The sequence below is a fragment of the Pteropus vampyrus genome, unplaced genomic scaffold, assembly GCF_000151845.1.
Source record: "Pteropus vampyrus isolate Shadow unplaced genomic scaffold, Pvam_2.0 Scaffold19, whole genome shotgun sequence".
In the NCBI taxonomy this organism is placed as follows: Eukaryota; Metazoa; Chordata; class Mammalia; order Chiroptera; family Pteropodidae; genus Pteropus; species Pteropus vampyrus.
Genome location: NW_011888800.1, coordinates 9,936,630 through 9,956,899, shown reverse-complemented (window position 1 = coordinate 9,956,899; position 20,270 = coordinate 9,936,630). Strand labels below are relative to the sequence as shown.

The 20,270-nt window shown below is 36.5% G+C and overlaps 1 protein-coding gene across 1 annotated transcript in view; it reads left to right on the top strand.

Annotated features, from left to right (window-relative positions):
- The window catches only part of GATM (glycine amidinotransferase), a 32,288-nt gene extending 18,904 nt beyond the window's left edge, over positions 1-13,384 (top strand). The window contains exons 2-9 of the mRNA XM_023527831.1: positions 1,027-1,245; positions 6,429-6,624; positions 7,400-7,590; positions 8,555-8,692; positions 8,836-9,000; positions 10,504-10,567; positions 10,790-10,906; positions 12,899-13,384. Coding sequence (XP_023383599.1) covers positions 1,027-1,245; positions 6,429-6,624; positions 7,400-7,590; positions 8,555-8,692; positions 8,836-9,000; positions 10,504-10,567; positions 10,790-10,906; positions 12,899-13,011 — 1,203 coding nt within the window. The 3' untranslated portion in view covers positions 13,012-13,384. The remainder of the gene's footprint in view (positions 1-1,026; positions 1,246-6,428; positions 6,625-7,399; positions 7,591-8,554; positions 8,693-8,835; positions 9,001-10,503; positions 10,568-10,789; positions 10,907-12,898) is intronic.
- Positions 13,385-20,270: the final 6,886 nt, after the last annotated feature.

The window sequence follows — 20,270 nt, the reverse complement described above, 5'->3', positions numbered from 1 at the left end:
CGAGAGGAGTTGGAGCGAGTTTGCTCTGTACCCAGAGTTTCTGCCTGGTCCCCGCCCTCCGCTTCCCTGGTTCGTGAGCTGAGCGCGTGCCTGCAGACCCTTCCTAGCTCCTAAAACAGAAATAGCAGGGCAGTTTGGCTCCCCCAAGCAACTGGATTCAGAACAGCTGTCACTCTCCTTGCTTTGGTCCCCATTCTGGCTTCCCCTCCTGCCTCTCTCTAAGGCTTTTAACAGAGTAGGATAGAGATTTGGGGACTCGCGTTTTGCCCGGTGGGTGAGGGACTTTCCCTGCTCTAGATTTTTATAGGACCTGCATTTTCTAAAGGCTTTTTTGAAGTTCTTAGATCTCCTTTCTAGTTGTTTAAATTTGTGCTCAGGTTAATCCTTGTCTTGGCTAGGGGACTGTGGGCCATCTGTAAAATGGAGCAAATGGCATTTGATCATTCTCAGAATGTAGTACCAAAGAACATGAAGCGTGTCAGCAATGAAAGATTTTTGATTTGAAGCTGATTATTCTGAAAGATAAGGACCTTTACATATTTTTACTTGGAGTGCGGGCGGGGCGTGGGAGTCTAACGTTCGTACCTTTGATATTGAAGGGTAAAGGAGGCTCCCTCCCCCAGCTAGTCTTGGCAGGGAGACATGGAGCAGCTTTCTGTAGTTTTCTGGGAAGAAGGTGACCCATCATCTGCAGACAAGATGGTTAAAGTTTGACTAAAGCTTGATTGCAGAAAACTATTCTGAGATATAAGTGTGTGATCACTGGGGACAAAAATCTTCTGAGGGGTTTTGAAGAGTTAATGCCAATTAACATAACATATAAGAAGATAATGTGTAAGTAAAAAGAAAGGTAAAACTTACCTGTAACCTAACTACTTACCTATAAACTAACAACTTGGTTTATACACTCCAAACGGATTTTAAATGTCCCATTATGTTGTCTTGAGTTTTCATCCCACTGCTACTTACCCCTCCCCGCAGGTACTATATAGGACTACACAATAATCTTTTCTTTGTTTTTGGAAGCTTGGAAGAACCTTAACAGGATGGGTGCAGCGAACTTTCCAGAGCACCCAGGCAGCTACGGCTTCCTCCCAGAATTCCTGTGCAGCTGATGACAAGGCCACTGATCCTCTGCCCAAGGACTGCCCGGTCTCCTCTTACAACGAATGGGATCCCTTAGAGGAAGTGATAGTGGGCAGAGCAGAAAACGCCTGTGTTCCACCATTCACCGTGGAGGTGAAGGTAAAGCAAGTGTGTTCACGTGTCTGAAGTGGGTTCGCTCCTCACCTTCTGCAATCTGGCTTCTGCTCTCACCCTCATCCTCACTTTAGCTTACTCCAGAAGCCCCAAATCTAGTGCTTGATTTTAAGTTACCTTACTTGGCATCTCTGCAGTATTTGACACTACACAAATGATGACTCCCTCCAGATTCTGCGAGACTCTTTTTCTGTCTCAAAGCTTCAGCTCCCACTTCCACTCAGGTTCAGATTTCTCTCCTGAACTATGTCCAGATCAACTCCTTATCACATATTGCAACAGGATTAAAACTTGACACATCTTGAATTCAGTTGTTAGTCACTCTGCTGAACTGGACCCTTCTTCGTTTCTTCCTTTTAGTTTTTGGCATTCCTATTTACTCAAGCTGAAACACCAAAGAATCATCTTTGATTCTATTTCAGTCACCTCCGTGTCCATTCACCAAGATCTAACAAGCCTTTTGTCAAAATGAACCTTGCCTCCATGCTTCCGCGGCTGCCTTAGGTCAGGATGTCATCTACTGCCTGGACTATTGCAGTTAACACCTAACTGGTCGCCTTAATTTGCTCTTCTCTCCAAACCACCTTCCAGCTTTGATCAGTGATTTTTTTTTTTAAACCAAAATTCAATGATGTTACTCATCCTGATGTTATCACGTCTCTATATTCCACCCTTCCCCCAACATACACACTACGTAGGATAAAGTCCTCATTGTATTCAAGATCCTTCACAATCTGGCTCTGGTCTGCCTTCCCATTTCACTCACAGACTCATTTAGACATGTGTTAATGTGACAGGTTAGCAGGTTCATTCCTGTTTGGGTCTTTCTCACCTCTGATATTCCACTTTGGTTTTAAGCAGACTTTTTAAGATAACCATATAAGCAGCCAAACTGTTCCTCAAACACACCTCATGACTTTGCTCCTACCTAGGTCTCCCACCCAACTTCCTGCACCCCTCTTATGACCACCTAGCTCCAATAGCACCTTCCACAAAGTCTTACAGGATTTCCCTGTAACAAGTAATATCTCCCTTTTAAAAAATTCCTAGTGTTTCTTCATCTATAATGGCTGTGGCCAGGGCCTCCATGGGTTGATGTTCAGGTTGTATACTGCATAAGGGTCCCATATCTAAGAGACTGCCATCAACACTGTAGACACAGTCTAAGCTTCCATTAATGGTGTGTTACAAATATATTTTCAATGTCCTTATATTCTTCCTGAATATTTACATTTGTATTTGTAATGTGGATTGAGGAAATAAGTTCTGTTATATCATTGTCATCATCATAAAAAATGTTGCCTACCTTATAGCAGGGCTCCAGAGGTATTAGCACAAAATGACTTAGCATTTGGAGAGAAAAGATGTTCACGTAGAAACGAAGACTAATACTAAGTATCTTATGCCAACCAACTACCAAGGCAGTTGAAATGAAGTGCCAGGAGAGCTAAGGAAAAAACAATGACCAATTGCTGAATAATTAGGCAGTCTTAGCCAAGAAAATGATCCTTGAGTAGGACCTCGAAGATAGAGTAATAGAAAAAGTAATAACTTCTAATTGTTCTAAACTACCTTTGGTTCTGATATTTGAAATTTGATGAACAGATTAATTTATATATCATCCACATGTTTTAAAAGGCATGATCTTTTTAAAGTCTTTTCTTGGAAAGATGTCCCATCCGCTAACCATTATAATTGGGTGAAATTAAATTTAAAATTAAGGCATTAGTTAATCCTTCTTCTTGTCTTTAAAATTACTGACTTTTATACCATGTGATCTTATAGAATCAGAATTCTCAGACATTTTGAGGTTTTTTTTGTCACTTGATTTATATATAACTTTAGACTTTGTAATTTCATGGGCTTGTGGGAAGTATACCAGGCTGAAGTCAGGAGACCAGGATTGAATTAAATATTTCATAAAGCTTGATAGTTAGTCTCGGTTAATTAGCTGTTTGACCTTGTGCAAGATTCCAGAAATTTCTGGGCCTTAGTAAAATGAAGATATTAAGAAGTTTGCTATCTACCTAATGAGATAAATATGAAGGTAAAAGGTTACATGTTAAGTATCTTAAAAGACAAAACCATAGCTCATTATAGTTATATAGACCTAGTTTGCTAATTACATTACAAAAGTACATTGAAGGTATAATGGTTGTAGATATAAGTAACATTAGCAGTATTGATATCATTCATTTGTCTGGTTACTTCTGCTTTATGTCACATGCTTAATCTAGGTATTGATGGAAAGGAAATAAGTCTAAGACATGTATGGTCCCTAGAAGGCAAGGCCTTACCTTCTAGTTGGAGGGTAATGACACAGATGTATTAATCAATTTAGGGAACAATGAAAGATAAAACAATATCATAAACTGTTTATATGCAATTAGAGCATAAAATATGTTGGAAGATGTAAGTGCTAGAGAAATTTTATGGGAACGAGGAACATAGCTGTCAGGAAGCATAATTTTTAAATGCTAAATGGCTTTTTATTCTTCAAAACAGTAAATACTTCCCATTAAATATGTGCTTTTTCTTTTTCTCTTGCCCTTTTTTATAAATCACTGATAAAGGACCTTTTATAAAATACAAAATCAATCAAAGTTAATATAATATGTTTACAGCTATAAATAAGAACCTTATATTGAGATTTCCTAGCCTTCCAAAGACAGTATTTAAAATCCATTTGTCAAACCCCCTGAAAGATTTTAGGCTCTGAAAGACAACAAAGTTTCTAGAATGCAGCCACATCTCTGCAACATTATTAATATTATATACTAAGCATTTAATATAGTGTTTGTTTATCTTGCAGACACTTGGTAAATGATTGCTAACTCACTTAGCAGGGTTATAAAGAAAGTGTAAATAGCTTCCAACTATCTCTTAGAAAATATAATGTGCCATGATGATTTGGACTTTGTATAGACTTAGAGTATGAGCTATACGAGGAAACTCAAACTTGTTCAAACAACTTTTTTCTCCCAGGGAAGTTTATATTTACCAAGGCAAGCGTCACTCTGCACAAATAATCACACAGGGTACTTTGGATTGTGCCTGGCCAGACAACATGGCTGTGCATCTGCTGTAACCTATTGTTAAATTTTCAAAGACTTCTTGTCCCTCAGTGGACTGTAAGAGATGTGCCTGGCATGAGAAGGAGGAAGTGGTGAATGGATGTAGTATCAGGATGTGTCTGAGAGGAATATAAAGAGTCATTTTTATCCTCTCCTTCTGGCTGCTGCTGCAGGACTTCCTAGGCGTAGAAAACAGCGGAGTGCTTTTGTTTTGTTTTGTATTTAAAAGAGTAGATTGATCTTAAAAACTACTCACATTTTTAATACCGATAACATTTTTCATGGGCCAGAAATTGAGCCTGTTGTTTGCATATAGATCTTCAGAAGTAAAGCAGCTAACTAATAATTTAAACGGGGGAGGAGAGGTGTATAGGACCAGATAATAAATATTTCAGACTTTGCAGATTACAAGTCTCTGTTGAAACTACTCAACTCTGCCATTGTAGTACAAAAGCAACCATGGACAATATGTAAATGAATGAGTGTATCTGTGTTCCCATAAAACTTTACTTACAAAAACAGGAGCGGGCTAGATTTATTTAGCCCGTGGACTTTAGCTTGCCAACCCGTTTTAGAGCTTCACTGGCATTCTTAGTGTTTGCAAAAGAGTGGTTTTTCATATTCTTAATCTTTCTCCAGCAGTCTCAGCCCCAGTCTAACTGATGTGAACCTTGATACTGAACTAACAAGAAGCAGGTCTGCCTCCATAAGTTTGATATTTATTAGGTTGAGGTGAAAATAAAAGTAAAAACAGAAAATCCAGAAAAGAGATTGTCTTTGACATTAAAGAGCTAGACATTTAGACATACTCTATTTCATTACCTAGTTTTCCTTTCTTTATAGCACTTACCACTATCTGAAATTGTCTGATTTATGATGGAAACCTTTTTATATGGGGTGATCAGGACTGGTCATTGGTTAAGCAATGCTATAAGAAAATATTTCTTAAATACCTGCTTTAAACATTTTTTTTTTAATGTAAAATACTTAAATGCACATCACTTTGCCAACTTTTCGATGACAGTCCAGAGCATTTGAATCTTCTGATTGGCATTCCGCTTTATCTGTCTGGACAAATTACATCCACATGCATCACCTACATTTCCCAATGTATTTCTTTAAATCGAGAACTTAGCTGCATGCAAAACAATCTCAATGAATAATTCTTCCAGATTTTTATACTTTTGAAAATCGGTATTTTATAGTAATATTTAGCAAATCGATTGAGCCTTTTAAAAAGCATTCAGCTGTTGTCCATTTAGTTGTCTTTTAAAATACATGTAAACCTTGGTTACTTTCTAAATGTTAAACTTTTTTTTAGTTACTAAAAATTTGTGAATTCGTTTATCAGATCACTTTCTTCTACTATGTAAGGACCTGAAGCAGTATGAGAGTTTGGATGGATTGGAGAAAGGAAAGGTGTGGTGAGGTGAGACAGGTTGGCAGGGGGCGGGTAGGAAGCACCACAGGCAGACTTGTACTGCTGCACAATTTTGCCAAGTGGCAATTCTGTTGAATGGGAAAAATCAATAATGTTTTTTTAAGAGAAACAAAGCATATATGAGAGTATGTCCCTAACCTTTATGGAGGCAGTATTCTATTTTCCTATATCTCGAATTGCAGTTTTCCAGACAGAATTCTGGGATGCATGGATAGCCCTAGGTTTTATCTTAGTATAAGTGCGCTTTTAGTCTCTTATGCTATTTCGTTTGTTCTCTTATTTGATTTCATCGAGACTTTCTAACAGGGCAACCATCTCCTGGTTTGTCTGTGAAACATGTAGAAACTGGCCCAAGAGGATTCCGAGACTGTGTGAGGGTAGATGTGCTGTGAGTAGGAGGGCATGAGATCTCAGACAGAAGGCGCAAAAGGTCTCAAAACATTGAGGGAAGTTAGAGTTCTTCACTCAACAGATATTGAGTGTCTTCCCAGAGAGGTGCTGTGCTCGGTGCTGGGGATCAATACTTCACAAGATGTGATCTTTGTCTCAATTCTGTTAGGCTATATAAATCATAGTTCACCACTTATGAATCTATCATGATAGAGTCGTATTTTTCTCCTATAAATATTTCACTTACTTTCTTCTACTTCTAGGCCAACACATATGAAAAGTACTGGCCATTTTACCAAAAGCATGGAGGCCATTATTTTCCCAAAGACCATTTGAAAAAGGCTGTTGCCGAAATTGAAGAAATGTGCAATATTTTAAAAATGGAAGGAGTGACAGTGAGGAGGCCTGACCCCATTGACTGGTCGTTAAAGTATAAAACTCCGGATTTTGAGTCTACGGGTAAGTGATGTCATATACCTAAACTGCTAGTATCTTAATTTTTAATTTATTTCTTAATATGTAAGGAGAAAATTCTGATAATTTCTCAGAGATTTCTTTGTTTTAATAATCCTTCAAAACTTTAAAGATAATTAAGGAACACTTAGGTTCTTTTTGATATGATTAAGATGTGCACATTAAAGACTCCATTGTAAATCTGGAATCTCCCTGAAAGAAACAGTTTTTCTAAACTTTATGGTAATTTTCTTACACAAGAACAGTGGATTCTATTTAATTTTCCTCAAGAATAAAAGTTAAGAGAGGAACAGAAACATTCCCATTTTATTTTTAACTGACACTGTTACAAGATTGTTCCTGTGCCTGAATTTAGTGTTCTAATTTATAGTTCTACAAGTCATCCTTGGCCCGATTTTTATCTTGTGGTACTGATATTCCCTGAAGAACTGTTTCTGTGTAGCAAGAAGGGAGCTTACGAAAGGTGAAAACTTGGCGGCTCAAGACCTCTTTGAATAAGGACTAATTATTGTTTCATTTTTTTTCCTTTTCATTTCTCTCTTTTTTGCTCTGGCTTCACCATCCTCACACAGAATTCATGTTAACAATCTAATATGTATCATTCCATATGTTTTTCTATTTGCATATAATTGTATACATTCACACATAGAGATTTTCTGTAAATTTTTTTTAACCGAAAAAATGGAATCATAAAATATAGACTTCTCTGTTTTTGAAATTAGCATTACTGAGGTGATTGTGGGCCTTTTTGGTCTGACAGGTTTATACGGTGCGATGCCTCGAGACATCCTGATAGTCGTGGGAAATGAGATTATCGAAGCTCCCATGGCATGGCGTGCTCGCTTCTTTGAGTACCGCGCATACCGGTCGATTATCAAAGACTACTTCCACCGTGGCGCCAAGTGGACTACGGCTCCTAAGCCCACAATGGCTGATGAGCTTTATGACCAGGTAAGCTCCTGAGTATAGCGAGCTTATTAGTAAATTTTCTACATAATCCACAGAGAATGAGATAGAGAGTCTCAGATACCTTGTATTTGCTATGCATTTCAGAAACCGAGAGCATCACCTGCTTTTTTAAAAATGATCATTTTATGATGAAAATAAGAGTAAATGATATAGTGATAATAACAGTAATAGTAATAATAGCTGCCCCTTATTTGATGCTTGTCATGTGCCAGGTCTTGAGTTAAGAGCTTTATTTACATCCTCAATCCTGTTTATATGTCACAACAACCCCATGAGGGAGTAGTATCATTCCATTTCAGGGAGAAAAACTTGCCTATTCATTGTTGGAGACAGAAAAGTCACTAGGCTGAACTCCACTCTCTTATTTTAGAGAAAGCGTTTGGTCTATAGGCCGAACTCACAGTGAAAGGAAGTGTGTGTCCCTTATTAGATCACTACTTGATCATTTATAGAAAGAATCAAAAAATCAAAATTTCTTCTAGAAGTTTAAAGACATAGTAATAAATTCATACCACCACACCCAGTCACATTTGGCAGGGGAAGCATGGGATCTCATTTTATGGTAAGAGCTAGGCTCAGAACCAAGTTCCTTTTCTAAATACAGAATGACTTCATCCTGTTGACTTTCAGTATTATAGGTAGCTACATAAATCAATACATGGGTCATGGAATATTTTCAGAATCAGTACTGCCTCTGTACTGCTTGCTTTTAAGTATCAGGAAATTGCTATCATGCTTAGTTTTTAAATGTTTTCTTAAATGTTGATTTTTTTTGGTTTGGTTGGCATGGGCCTACATCTGCCCTGTGCATTTTTTAGTCTAGAACAGGGTAGTAGTATTTTTGAGAAAAAAATGATGTTAAATTAATTTTCTTAGTAATGAATGTCCTATAAATAATTTCTTCATGAACCAATGCATTGTGTGTGTTTATTCTTGTTCCAATTAGGATTACCCCATTCGTTCTGTGGCGGACAGACACAAATTGGCTGCTCAGGGAAAATTCGTGACAACTGAGTTCGAGCCATGCTTTGATGCTGCTGACTTCATTCGAGCTGGAAGAGATATTTTTGCACAGAGAAGCCAGGTGGATAAAGGCTGCCTGTGAAATTTCACACTTTCTTATTGTATTTTTAATTTCTAAATTCAAATATTTTTATTGTAACTATTTTTAGTTATCTAAATATAGAACTGAATCTTTATAGATTTATGTCTTTCTTTTATTTTCAGGTTACAAACTACCTAGGCATTGAATGGATGCGTAGGCATCTTGCTCCAGACTACAGAGTGCATATCATCTCCTTTAAAGATCCCAATCCAATGCATATTGATGCCACCTTCAATATCATTGGACCTGGTCTTGTGCTTTCCAATCCTGACAGACCATGTCACCAGGTAAGGAAAAGTAAGGACTTTGGAAAAGTAAGTCTAGCAACTGAAATAAAAAATCGCCATTTTTATTTTAAGCACTTCTGCGATTCCTAACGGTTCTAAATGACAAATTCAGCAATGTTTAACATTATTATGATCAAAAATTAGGTTGCTTATGTTATATTTAATACAGGATATCCAGCACTCAGAAATACACAGTGTAATGTCATTAGACTTTGACTTTGGCTGCTTGCTGCTGCCAGAGTCTCAAGTTTGTGCCTATGGAAGTGTTTTTATCGAACAGAGTGGTACTACAGTGATTCCCCCTTACCCAAGGGGATATGTTCCAAGACCCCCTGTGAATGCCTAAAACCATGGATAGTACATGGATAGAGCCCTGGATATACTGTGTTTTTCGCGTACATACATACCTATAATAAAGTTTAATTTACAAATTAGGCACAGTAAGAGATTCACAACAATAACTAACACAAAATAGAACAGCTATAACAATATAACGTAATAAAAGTTATGTGAATGTGGTCTCTCTCTCGCTCTCAAAATACCTAGAATTTTCCGTTTATTATTTTTGGACCTTGGTCGACCATGGGTAACTGAAACTGTGGAAAGCGAAACCACAGACAGGTGGGAGGACGACTATATCTCATAACTTGTAACCCGGGTTCCACAGCAGCTGAATTGCAAACAGGATGATTCCTACATGTCTGGAGCACTGCCAATGGGCAGTGGGTGTCTTCTTCCCTCTCCAGTGGGTCAGGCCTCTCTTGGCCAGCCCTACCCTGCAGGGAGGAACAGAGATGCTGCACTGCAGCTGGTCTGTCCCCATCACCTGAGCCTCCCACTTCAGCCTGCTGCCCCCTACTTCCAGTTGGGTGGTGAATGACTTTGTGTTATCTATACCACTAGGCTGCGGTACTTCTTTTTAAAATCATGATTTTACCTTATAACTTCATTTTTATACCATATATTTATACCCAGTGATGAAGATTAGTCATTTTACTTTAATATAATTCATTGATATACTAAGTGGGTATGTGAACATAGGGATGGCTAAGTTACAGTTATGGTTCTTTGGGAATACTACCCAAACATTTGTCTTTATACTATCACGCATACAAAGTGATGGACTATGAAGTGGATGGACTATGGGTTTGACACAGTCACATTTAATGAGGATTTATCAAGGACAGTATCGTAGGTATTTTAAAATCTCTTAAACCTGAGAAAAGCACAAGAATATTTTTAAAAGCTTTAACATTTCTGTTACTTTTAAACTTCAATTTGGTAATCTGGGGATTTTATGTACATTTTAAATTAGGATTTAGACAAAATCATCGAAATGTTTTGAAATTTTAATTTCTTTATATTAGTTGAGAAGACGGCTTCTCAAAAAAGAATTATTAATCATAAAGCCTATCGGAGACCAAGAATGATAAAAATAATATATATAGATTTAACCCTCCTTGGGTTTGGGGTTTGTTTTTGTTTTTGTTTTTGGTCTTGCAGATTGATCTTTTCAAAAAAGCAGGATGGACCATAGTTACTCCTCCAATACCAGTCATCCCAGATGGTATGTTTACTTTTATATACTCATAGACTAAAATGATTACTTCAGTCACCAAGGATATTCGTAACATTTATAGATTAATTGTCTTAAGGTTAAAATAAAATTTTGCAGGGAAAGTGAACCGCTGAAAGAATTGAACTACCTCTTTAGTATTCTTCACTTTCAAATCTTTGCTTTAAACAAAAATGAAAGCAGACATGATTTAAAAGTTGTTGCTATTTTTAGATCACCCACTCTGGATGTCATCCAAATGGCTTTCCATGAATGTCTTAATGCTAGATGAAAAACGTGTTATGGTGGATGCCAATGAAGTCCCAATTCAAAAGATGTTTGAAAAGCTGGGTATGTACAATAAATGAAGCATGTTGTCATACATGAAAATGTTAAATGAACTAAAGAAATGAAATGCTAGGTCTGATGTATGCTTTATCTAATTCCCTTTCTGTTCCTATTAGCGGTACCAAGTTATTATTTTGTAGATGGACAGTATTTTTGTTTTCAGCAGTCATAACATCATAAGGTTGGAAGAGTATCCCAGACTCCTCAGGCACTCCCTTAGCAATAAGTGTATCCATCTTCTGTGACTTACCTAAACTCCTGGTGCCCATGTATGGAGAGCTACCCCTTTGTAGATGAGCATAGAGATTATTCAGCCCTGCCCCAGATAAGAAATTGTTGAGGATCCTTTAGAGTAATTTAATTGTCATTACATATTTTAAAGGACTTATAAGGATGCAGATACAGAAGTGACTTCATATGTGTGATAAGTACAGTGAACAAAGTAATGGAATGCAATAGAGGGTGTCAGTAAATCATTCGACTTTGAACTAAAAATCAGAACTGGTTTTTACTTAGGTGGGAGTTTGCTTATCCTAATATTCAAAATTTAGACTAGTTATTCTAATACTGCTGAGAATAGTATTGAAAGGAAGGATTTTCATATGGTTCTTATATAAAGTACAGAAGTATGTATGATGATCACTTTTAACATGTATCCTAAGTGTCAAATAAAGCTAGGTTGTACACTTGTAATTGAGTCATATTTTGTCTTATATTTCCAGTGTTACGACCCAGGAAAAATTATTTGACCCTTTGACACATCCCTCTTTAATGTAGTATCAGTATAAAAGGATTGGCCTGTCAGGTCTATATTGAGCCCAAAATAATGATTTAATCCCTAATGCTATACTACTTTTTTATGGCTTTCATTAAATTACCCAAATGCTCAGGTTATTCAGTTTCTTTGTCCATTAAGATTTTATTGTTTCTCATCTTAAAATATTATTAAATACCAAAGATCTGGTTTGTCTTTTTTTTTTTTTTTTGTAATAAAGTCTTTTTAGGCATAGGGAACTTAAAGCAAACTTTTTCAAGCAACTGAATTCTCTCCAATTCAGGATTAATGTAGATCTAGCAATCTGAATAAGAGATACATCTGTCCATCACGAAATATGCTTGTGTTTAAAAGCCCACTCCTTATCCCAAGCCCACTTCTTACCTCTGTCCAAACCTTTTTCTTACTCTTCAGAGCCCCGCTTAGTCTCACTTCTCAGGAAAGTCTTTCCAGGTGGCTTCTGCTGCCTTCCTCTCTCACCATACCAGTGGAATCTTTAGTGACTCTGTAGCTTATCTCTCTCCTCCAAATAATGGGTTCCTCGAGAGATGAGAATAAATTGTTTTAAAACCACATTATGCCAAACAACAGAGTTTTCCTAAATACTATTGGGTGACTGTGCCATAAACATCATACCTGTGTCAATAAAAACGGTGCCAGATTAAACTAATTAATTGTCTTGAGTAGCTTTGGTACCCAGCTGACCATACAACCCAGATATTAAAGTACAAGCTCTGTTCCATTGTTTCCTTAAGGCAGCCTGGTAAAAAGTTAATGATGTCAGATAAATTCTGCTTATATGTGAGTAGGTAAAGTTAGCTTCTCAAGTTGGCTAAATTATACTTTTCCTACTAAATTGACATGGTAAAATTAAAAACAGTCTGACAAAACAGTTAAAGCATAATTCTAAAAGGCCTTGAAATTTTAGTGCTTGATCATTTCTGAACATTTGACAAATATGTCTGCTCATCCTACCTATTCACTTGTGAATAGTCAGTAGCACAAAATAGACTTCAGAGTCTCTGCTAACTTTTTGGTGAAGGTTTTATATTAGCAGTGGAATAGATCAAATGAAATATAATTGATGAAAATAAAATTGAAAGACTGTCCTGGGTCAGAGTAGACTGAAGGATTCGAATGACAGGAATATTCCTACCCATCTTTAGGCTTACTTTCATGTGAGTCCATCTAACTGGTCACGTATCTCTCTTTCAATGCAGGTATCAGTACCATTAAGGTTAACATTCGTAATGCCAATTCTCTGGGAGGAGGCTTCCACTGCTGGACCTGCGATGTCCGGCGCCGAGGCACCCTGCAGTCCTACTTTGACTGACCGTGCTTGATGGAGCTTGTGGCTTGGCCTCAGATAAACCTAGGACGCATAGGGACAAGGTTCATTCTCCTGCTTTAAAAAGTGCATCAACTGTAGGGCTTTAAACAATCATATCCTTAACACGGGTCTTAAGCCTGGTTTATGTTTATTCCTTTTCTTCAATATAAGGAAAATAACTTGTGCTAGGTCTTACTCTCTACTCCTAAATTTATTTGCTGTTTGGCTTCAAGCGTAAAAATTTGGTGAAAGTGTCCCAAGACAAAAATTAATCATTTGAGTAACTTGGAAGCTAATATTTAACTATCTACCTCTGTTTTTAATTTTCTTTCCAAAAGGCAGCTTGAACTATTGGTCCTAATCTTCAATTTTTTTTTTTTTAACTTTTTGCTAGACTTGTGAATGTTTGTATCATTTCTTTTTTCTGAATGAAAGACTTAGAATGTACACAAATATTAAGTAAATCAGATAATTATCTCTTTTTCTAATAAGAAATACTGTTAATTTTTAATTTTTGTTTTTAAAAAATAACATAGACTATGCAAACATTTAAGTGAATTTTCCATGAATGTTTTTAATATTCTCATCTCAACACTGGTGATATTTACTGCTAAAAATGTCTTCATACAATTTACCTCATTTCAAGTGATTTATTTTAATCTCTTTCTCCTCTCTAAAATTTTACAGAACTATTTAGTGCAATAGGATATAACTGTCAGTTTCCATTTCTAAATTTTGATGTTTCATATGTAGTGTATACAAGGCATCTTTTGCAATCTAAGATTTGTTTACAGCTGTGCAAATTATTTTAAGCCCAAACTTTAAAAGCATTAAAAAAACTAATGGTAAAACCTACATGCGATGTGAGATCATTTTCATGTTGAATATTGTACATGTATTTTTATTCTAATAAACTTTTGTGTTACAGAAGGGATTTTATTAAAGGTTGGCGTCGGTCTAATTATTTTGAGCATAGGTAAATTGTAGGATCTAGCTCCTGGGACAGACCTAATGCTCTGAAATAATCAATATATCCATCCCTAGTAGATAAAAATTTAAACCTAATACTTGTATTCAAAAATGTTTCGGAGAGTCAAAATTTATTTATCAATTTACTCATTCAAAAATATCTGAATGTCTTCTGAATATACGGGAATCACCCTAGGTCCCCGTGGGGGAAAAAAGTCTTTTTTCAAGATGCTAAATGTTTTGATTCGTGAAAAATCTCAAGGGGGTAGGGGAAATGTACTTTGACGTGAGTCATACATAGGTTTTGACCATGCCTTTTAACTCCTTTATATCCTGGTGTCCTTTTTCATACACCACAGAATCACCTATCAGTCCTACACTTGGACTGAATCCTGCTTGAGAAATCTATACAGTCATGTGGATTGGTGCACACTTGTAGTATATATTTCAAAGTCTACATACTACTTGGAGATTCTATTATACACCCCTCTACATTCTCCTCAGTGGCTATTCTAAATCTTCACTATGTTCTCTTACTCGATCACACTATTTCATTTTTCAGAGAAAATAGAGGCCGTCAGGTGTCAGTTCCCTCAGCTTTTCTGCTCAGTCCCGTACAGATATATCAGCATTTGCCTTCTCTGGTTAAAGTTCTTTCTCTCCTTGCTTTTACTGGCTAAGCTTCTAAAGAGAAAAGTCAGACCATCATCTCATCACTTGCCTTTCATTTTCAACCCTCTACAGAGACGCTTCTCTTACTTCTGCAGAAAGAGGTGAACCTTCTGACCAGCTCTAATCCTCACAACTGTCCTTTAATTCTAATCTCTCTCTTCTTTCAGGAAATTGCTACATCAATTATCATATTTTTTATAACTGCAACCTATGTGTGTATGTTTTCCCTTAGCAAATAATCGTGCTCAAAATAATGTTTAAACAAAAACTATTCCTCTGGCAACTTCATTTTCTTTAGAGCTAAGCTTCCTGAAAGAATACATCTACTATTTCCACTCTTTCACCTTTTATTTATTCCTCAATCTTCTGCTGATTTCTATCTTATCGCTGCAAAGTATTGATAATATCTTTGACCTGACCTCTCAAGTGGATACTATTCAGGCTTTACTAATCATTCCTTTGAAAGTCTCTCCTCTTTTTGGTTTCTGTGATACCTCTTTCTCCCATCTCTTTGTATTGACTTTCAAGCTCCTTCACTGGATTGTCTTCTTCCCACCCTTAAGAGGTAGATGTCCATGGGGTACTATACTTGGGCCTTTTCTCCTCATCTGGATCCTCCTGGGCAGTTTCGTCTGTGCATCGGTCCTCCTCTCCCACATATCCACTACTAACTACCAGGGTCATGTGGGAGCGGAGACCCTATGCCTAGATCTTCTAGTCTTGATCTTATCCCAAGCTTCAGGTCCTGTTCCCAACTGTCTGTGGACATTATCTGGATATACAAAGGCATTATAGGCTCCACACAATATCATAATTGACTCTGTTGGCCAAGTCATCCTGGACTCTTCCTTCTTCCTCATCTGTCCCTTTTGCATTGTTATTAAATAAGACAATTATTCCAACAAAGATAGCTCAATTGAATGGTTTAATAAAGTTTCTATTTTTAGATCCTATGATACTACTCTTGGGTATGCTCTTTTGTCAAGGTTATAGAGGAAAATAGAAACAGCCTAGTCTCTACCACACAGCTGCTATCAGTTTTCTTTTCTACCCGTCATCTACCACTCCTGCAACCCAGTGGCTTCTCTGATCTCCAGCAGACAGAAGGCCCACCATCTGCCGCTATGGATATCAGGTGTCCAGATAACATCAATAACTTCAGATTATCACTCTTCCTAGGGAACACCAAGCCTCTCTGTAATTCCCTGTCTAGAGGAAACAGCCATACATATTAAGATGAACCACTGTCATAAAAATGAACTTAATTTTAAATAAAAATATCTAATATTGACACTGTAGGACAAGTGTAGTTCCTAGTAAAAAGCAAAGTATTCCTTTCAGGAATAGCCTTTAAAAATAAAGCTCATGGATCTGACCACTATAGTGTGTTAACTCGTAACTACATAAAAATAACCCCCAGTAGTTCCAGGAGACTATAACAAGACACTACCTCAGATTTTTTGGGTCAACTATTTGGATGCATAGGTTCTTTTGAGAAATTAGAATAATATAAAATGTACTCAGATTCCCATCACTTAGTGCACTAACAGTAACAGTTAAGCAAGGTTTGATTGCTGACTCATAGACCCCAAATGACAATTCTTCTAAATCTACAGTTTATTGCAGGAAAAGGACACAATATAGCAACAATGTTAAAGTAAGAATATGCATCAAAGCCAAAGGCTGCCTCAGCAAAGGGCCCAGGGCAGCCAAACCCACACTCTGTTTTGTCATCTCTTCAGCTCATGCAATCCTCCCAAGTCTTACAGTTTGTGCAAGGCCTTGTATTTTGGGGGAGTTAATCAATCATCCCCAATCAGTCATATGATTTATGATCTTAGTAAGGTCACTTTTAGTTTAATCCTCAGTTTCTGAGGTAACCATAATATCAATATAGTATATTAGAACATTGTCCAGTTGTACTAGATCTAGGTTCCACCTGACCAGACAATAACAATATGTGGATGAGTTCAGTTCAAATGTCTTTGACGTGATGCAATAATAATGTATTATAATCCATAACATGTGGATGCAAATTGCTGTTCCTCTCCCTGACAACTGATAATGAGAACAACACGTTTTCTGTGGAATTCTGTGGGGTGGACTGGCTCACTTCTCATTATTTGTCTCTGTAGATAGTAGGTCTCTGCTTCCTCTACCTTGCTATCTAGATCAGCTATCACTCCTCCATCAGCTGTCTCGTCTTCCAAAAAGTTGTAGACAGTTCTCATTTACTGTTTTCTCTTTTCCCTTCGCTTAATCCTTGCGAGTTTTTACCTCGTTTTTTTGCTACTATTATTTTATGGCAATTTCAGGGGAAAGTGAAGATAAATGTTTATGTTTAATCCACTTCAGCCCTAATTGTATGGAAATCTTTAGGTGCTTAATTCTAAGTAGATGATAAAGGAGGAAATTGAGAGTGCCCCCAAAATCTCTATGAGATTTTATAAGAAGTTTTAGAGGAGACCCACAACTTTGTCTCTTCAAACTCTCAGGATATAAAAATCCAAAGCAGATGTAAAAATACCAAGGCTGAGGGTACAGTGAAGTAAGTGAAGTGCTCATCTTGGGCACAAAATTCAGGGAGACTAAAAACCTCAGTAATCCAGATAAATAATACTTTACTGCAGTATTACTAATTAAAATTAATTAATAAAATTCATGAAAAAATCATGATGAACGAAATACCAAATTTTAAAATAAAGACAGGATCAGTAGTATTGATGTTTCTTTTTCGTTAGGCTCCAATGTGGCTGTGCATGACGCCAGTTGCACACTAGAAATTAAGATGAGTTGGAAGTAAACCAGCCCTTGCACTGTCTGCAGCTCAACTTTAAATTATTTAGGTAGCCCAGAAAAATCTCTAGCCTGGAAGTGGATTAAGATGACACCTGGTTGCTGGCACTCCTAGGTAATTTGGAAAAAGCAATCAAAAATTTTTTTTGAAGAAAAATAACATCCATCTAGGCTTCAAAATATTTCTAAAAATAAAATTTTATATACAAAATCCCTCACACAACTAAAGAAAGACAGATGCAGGAGGAGAAAAGACCCTTTCAGCAAAACAACATTTAATAGAAACATATCCACAGGGACTCCAGATATCAGATTATCAGACACAGACTATAAAGTGTCATTCCACAAAGAAACCCGATACACATTAGCAGTCACTCCTCATTTCTCTGCCAGGCCCTAGGCCTTTGCTAACCTACTTTCTGTCTCCATAGATTTGTTTATTTTGGCCATTTCATAGAAATGGAATGATACAGTATGTGGTCTTTTGTTATGGGCTCCTTTCATTCAGCAAAATGTTTACAAGTTGCATTTATTTTGTAGCTCTAATCAGTACTTCATTCCCTTTTATGGCTGAACAAAATTCCATTGTATGGATATTCCACATTTTATTTGTGGGTTATTTGGTTATTTCCAATTGATGAATGGACATGTGGAATTTTTCCAACATGTGGGTTATTTCCATTTTTTGGCAAGTATGAATAATGCTACCATGAACATTTGAGTATAAGTTTTTGTGTGGACATACACTTTCATTTCTCTTGAGTACAGGAGTAGAATTTCTGGGTCATAATAGTAACTCCATATATGCTTTACAGAAAAAAAAAGTTACATAAAAAAATATTAAAAAAAAAATAAATCCACTAATATGCCAAATCAATGTATGGTTTATATGATTCATTTGTACAATCATGGATGTTATCTTTTTTCAAAAAAAGAATTTTGATTGCTTTTTTTTAATTACCTAGGGGTGTCAGCAACCAGGTATCATCTTAAACCACTTCTAGGCTAGAGATAAAGGTGAACATATAAGAATATTAATACCTATTATTGAGAACCCACCATATGCTAGGCATCATCCTAGGTACAAAGCATATCGTATCTCATCTGACCATTCTAACAAACTTCAAAATAGGTATTATTTTCCTTATTAAAAAAAGAAAGAGAAAATAAAGTGCTCATATTCAAATCTCTCCTATTGAACACAAACTTCTCTTTTAAATCACGCAATTCCCCAGCTACCTCTCATTTCTCACCACTACCCACCCCCATTTTCAGAGTGAAATTTCATTAAAGATTTGCTTATTTTTCCCATGTCTATTTTCTTACTATCCACTTCAATCCACCTGAAGTTTGGCCCACAATATTGTCATTAACTTCAACAAAGAACTCAGAGTTTCAGTGGCTACTCTCTAGACTCTCTCTTGAAACATTCTTGCCTCAGTTCATCTTCTAGAGCACGGTTCAGCAAATTATGGCCTGCAGGCCAAATCTGGACTACCACCTGTTTTCAACGACCTATGAGCTAAAACTGCTTTTTGCATTCTTTACTAGTTCAAAAAAAAATCAAATGAAGAATAGTATTTCATGACACATGATGATTACATGGAATTTACATTTCAGTGTCCATAAATAAGGTTTTACTGCGACATTTACAGACACATTTATTCATTTATGTATTGTCTATGGTTGCTTTTGTGCTATCATGGCAGAATTAAGTAGTTGTGACGGAGACCTTCTATAATGCTATCATTGCTTCACACTACTGCTCACCACTGTGAATCACACTGATGGTTACAATTTGACAGTGGTTCAGATAACTTATATAACACTGTATCTGTGATATTTTATTCTTTTATTGTCAGTGCATTCCCATGATGTCAAAACAAGAAAAGAAAAGTGGACTTCAAATATCATCCTTCCAAGGAACAGAAGAGTGTGGATTATTTTGATCAGATTAGATGGCAGAGCATTGCGTTTATTACACGATAACATTATATAGCTGTGCTAAAAGAATACAATATATGTTGATATTACCAAACCAAGCACACTATCCCTAACTCACAGGAGAGAAATGGTCAGAAAAATTAGAAAATTGAAAATAGGATATCTCATCACAGCAAAATTTGTTCACAAAAATAGAAAATGAAAATAAGGCTACAATTAAAGTACATTTTCTACTGGCTCATTTATTAGCCAAACAAGGAAAGCCATGTGCTGATTGATGGTGAGGTAATTAAATCGCATTTGATTACATCAGCTGAGGAAATGTGTCCAGAAAAAAAACAAACTTGTTTAAAACTACTAGCCGTTTGGTGTGAAGAGTGCTCTAAGAGTTGAGGACATTGGGAGCAATACCAATAGTCAATTAAACAAGAAAGCAAGTGATTTTGAGTTGTTTTCCTTAGCTCTTGATGGGTCAACAGATGTTAACTGATACTATTTAGTTGTTGATTGTACGAGGAGTCATATAATACTGAGTTTAAAATGACTGAAGAATTGTGTGAATATTCCAACTTGCTGTCCCACAAAGTAGTTCAATGGCTTAGCAATGGTAAAGCTTTCATTGCAATTCTTTGAGCTCAAGCTGAGATAAAAATTTTTCTGAAAGAGAACTGCCCTCAACTACTATTATTGAACACTACATAAATAGCTTTGGAAATTCGCTTTTGCCATACAGTTGATTGATAATGTTTCTTAATAAATTTAACCTAAAATTACAAAGCAAAACAGTGCTTATGTGTAAAATGTATAGAATGGGAAAGTCATTTTGATGATAACTACTGCTATTTCGATCCCAATCATATCAAGCTGCTTTACATATAGAT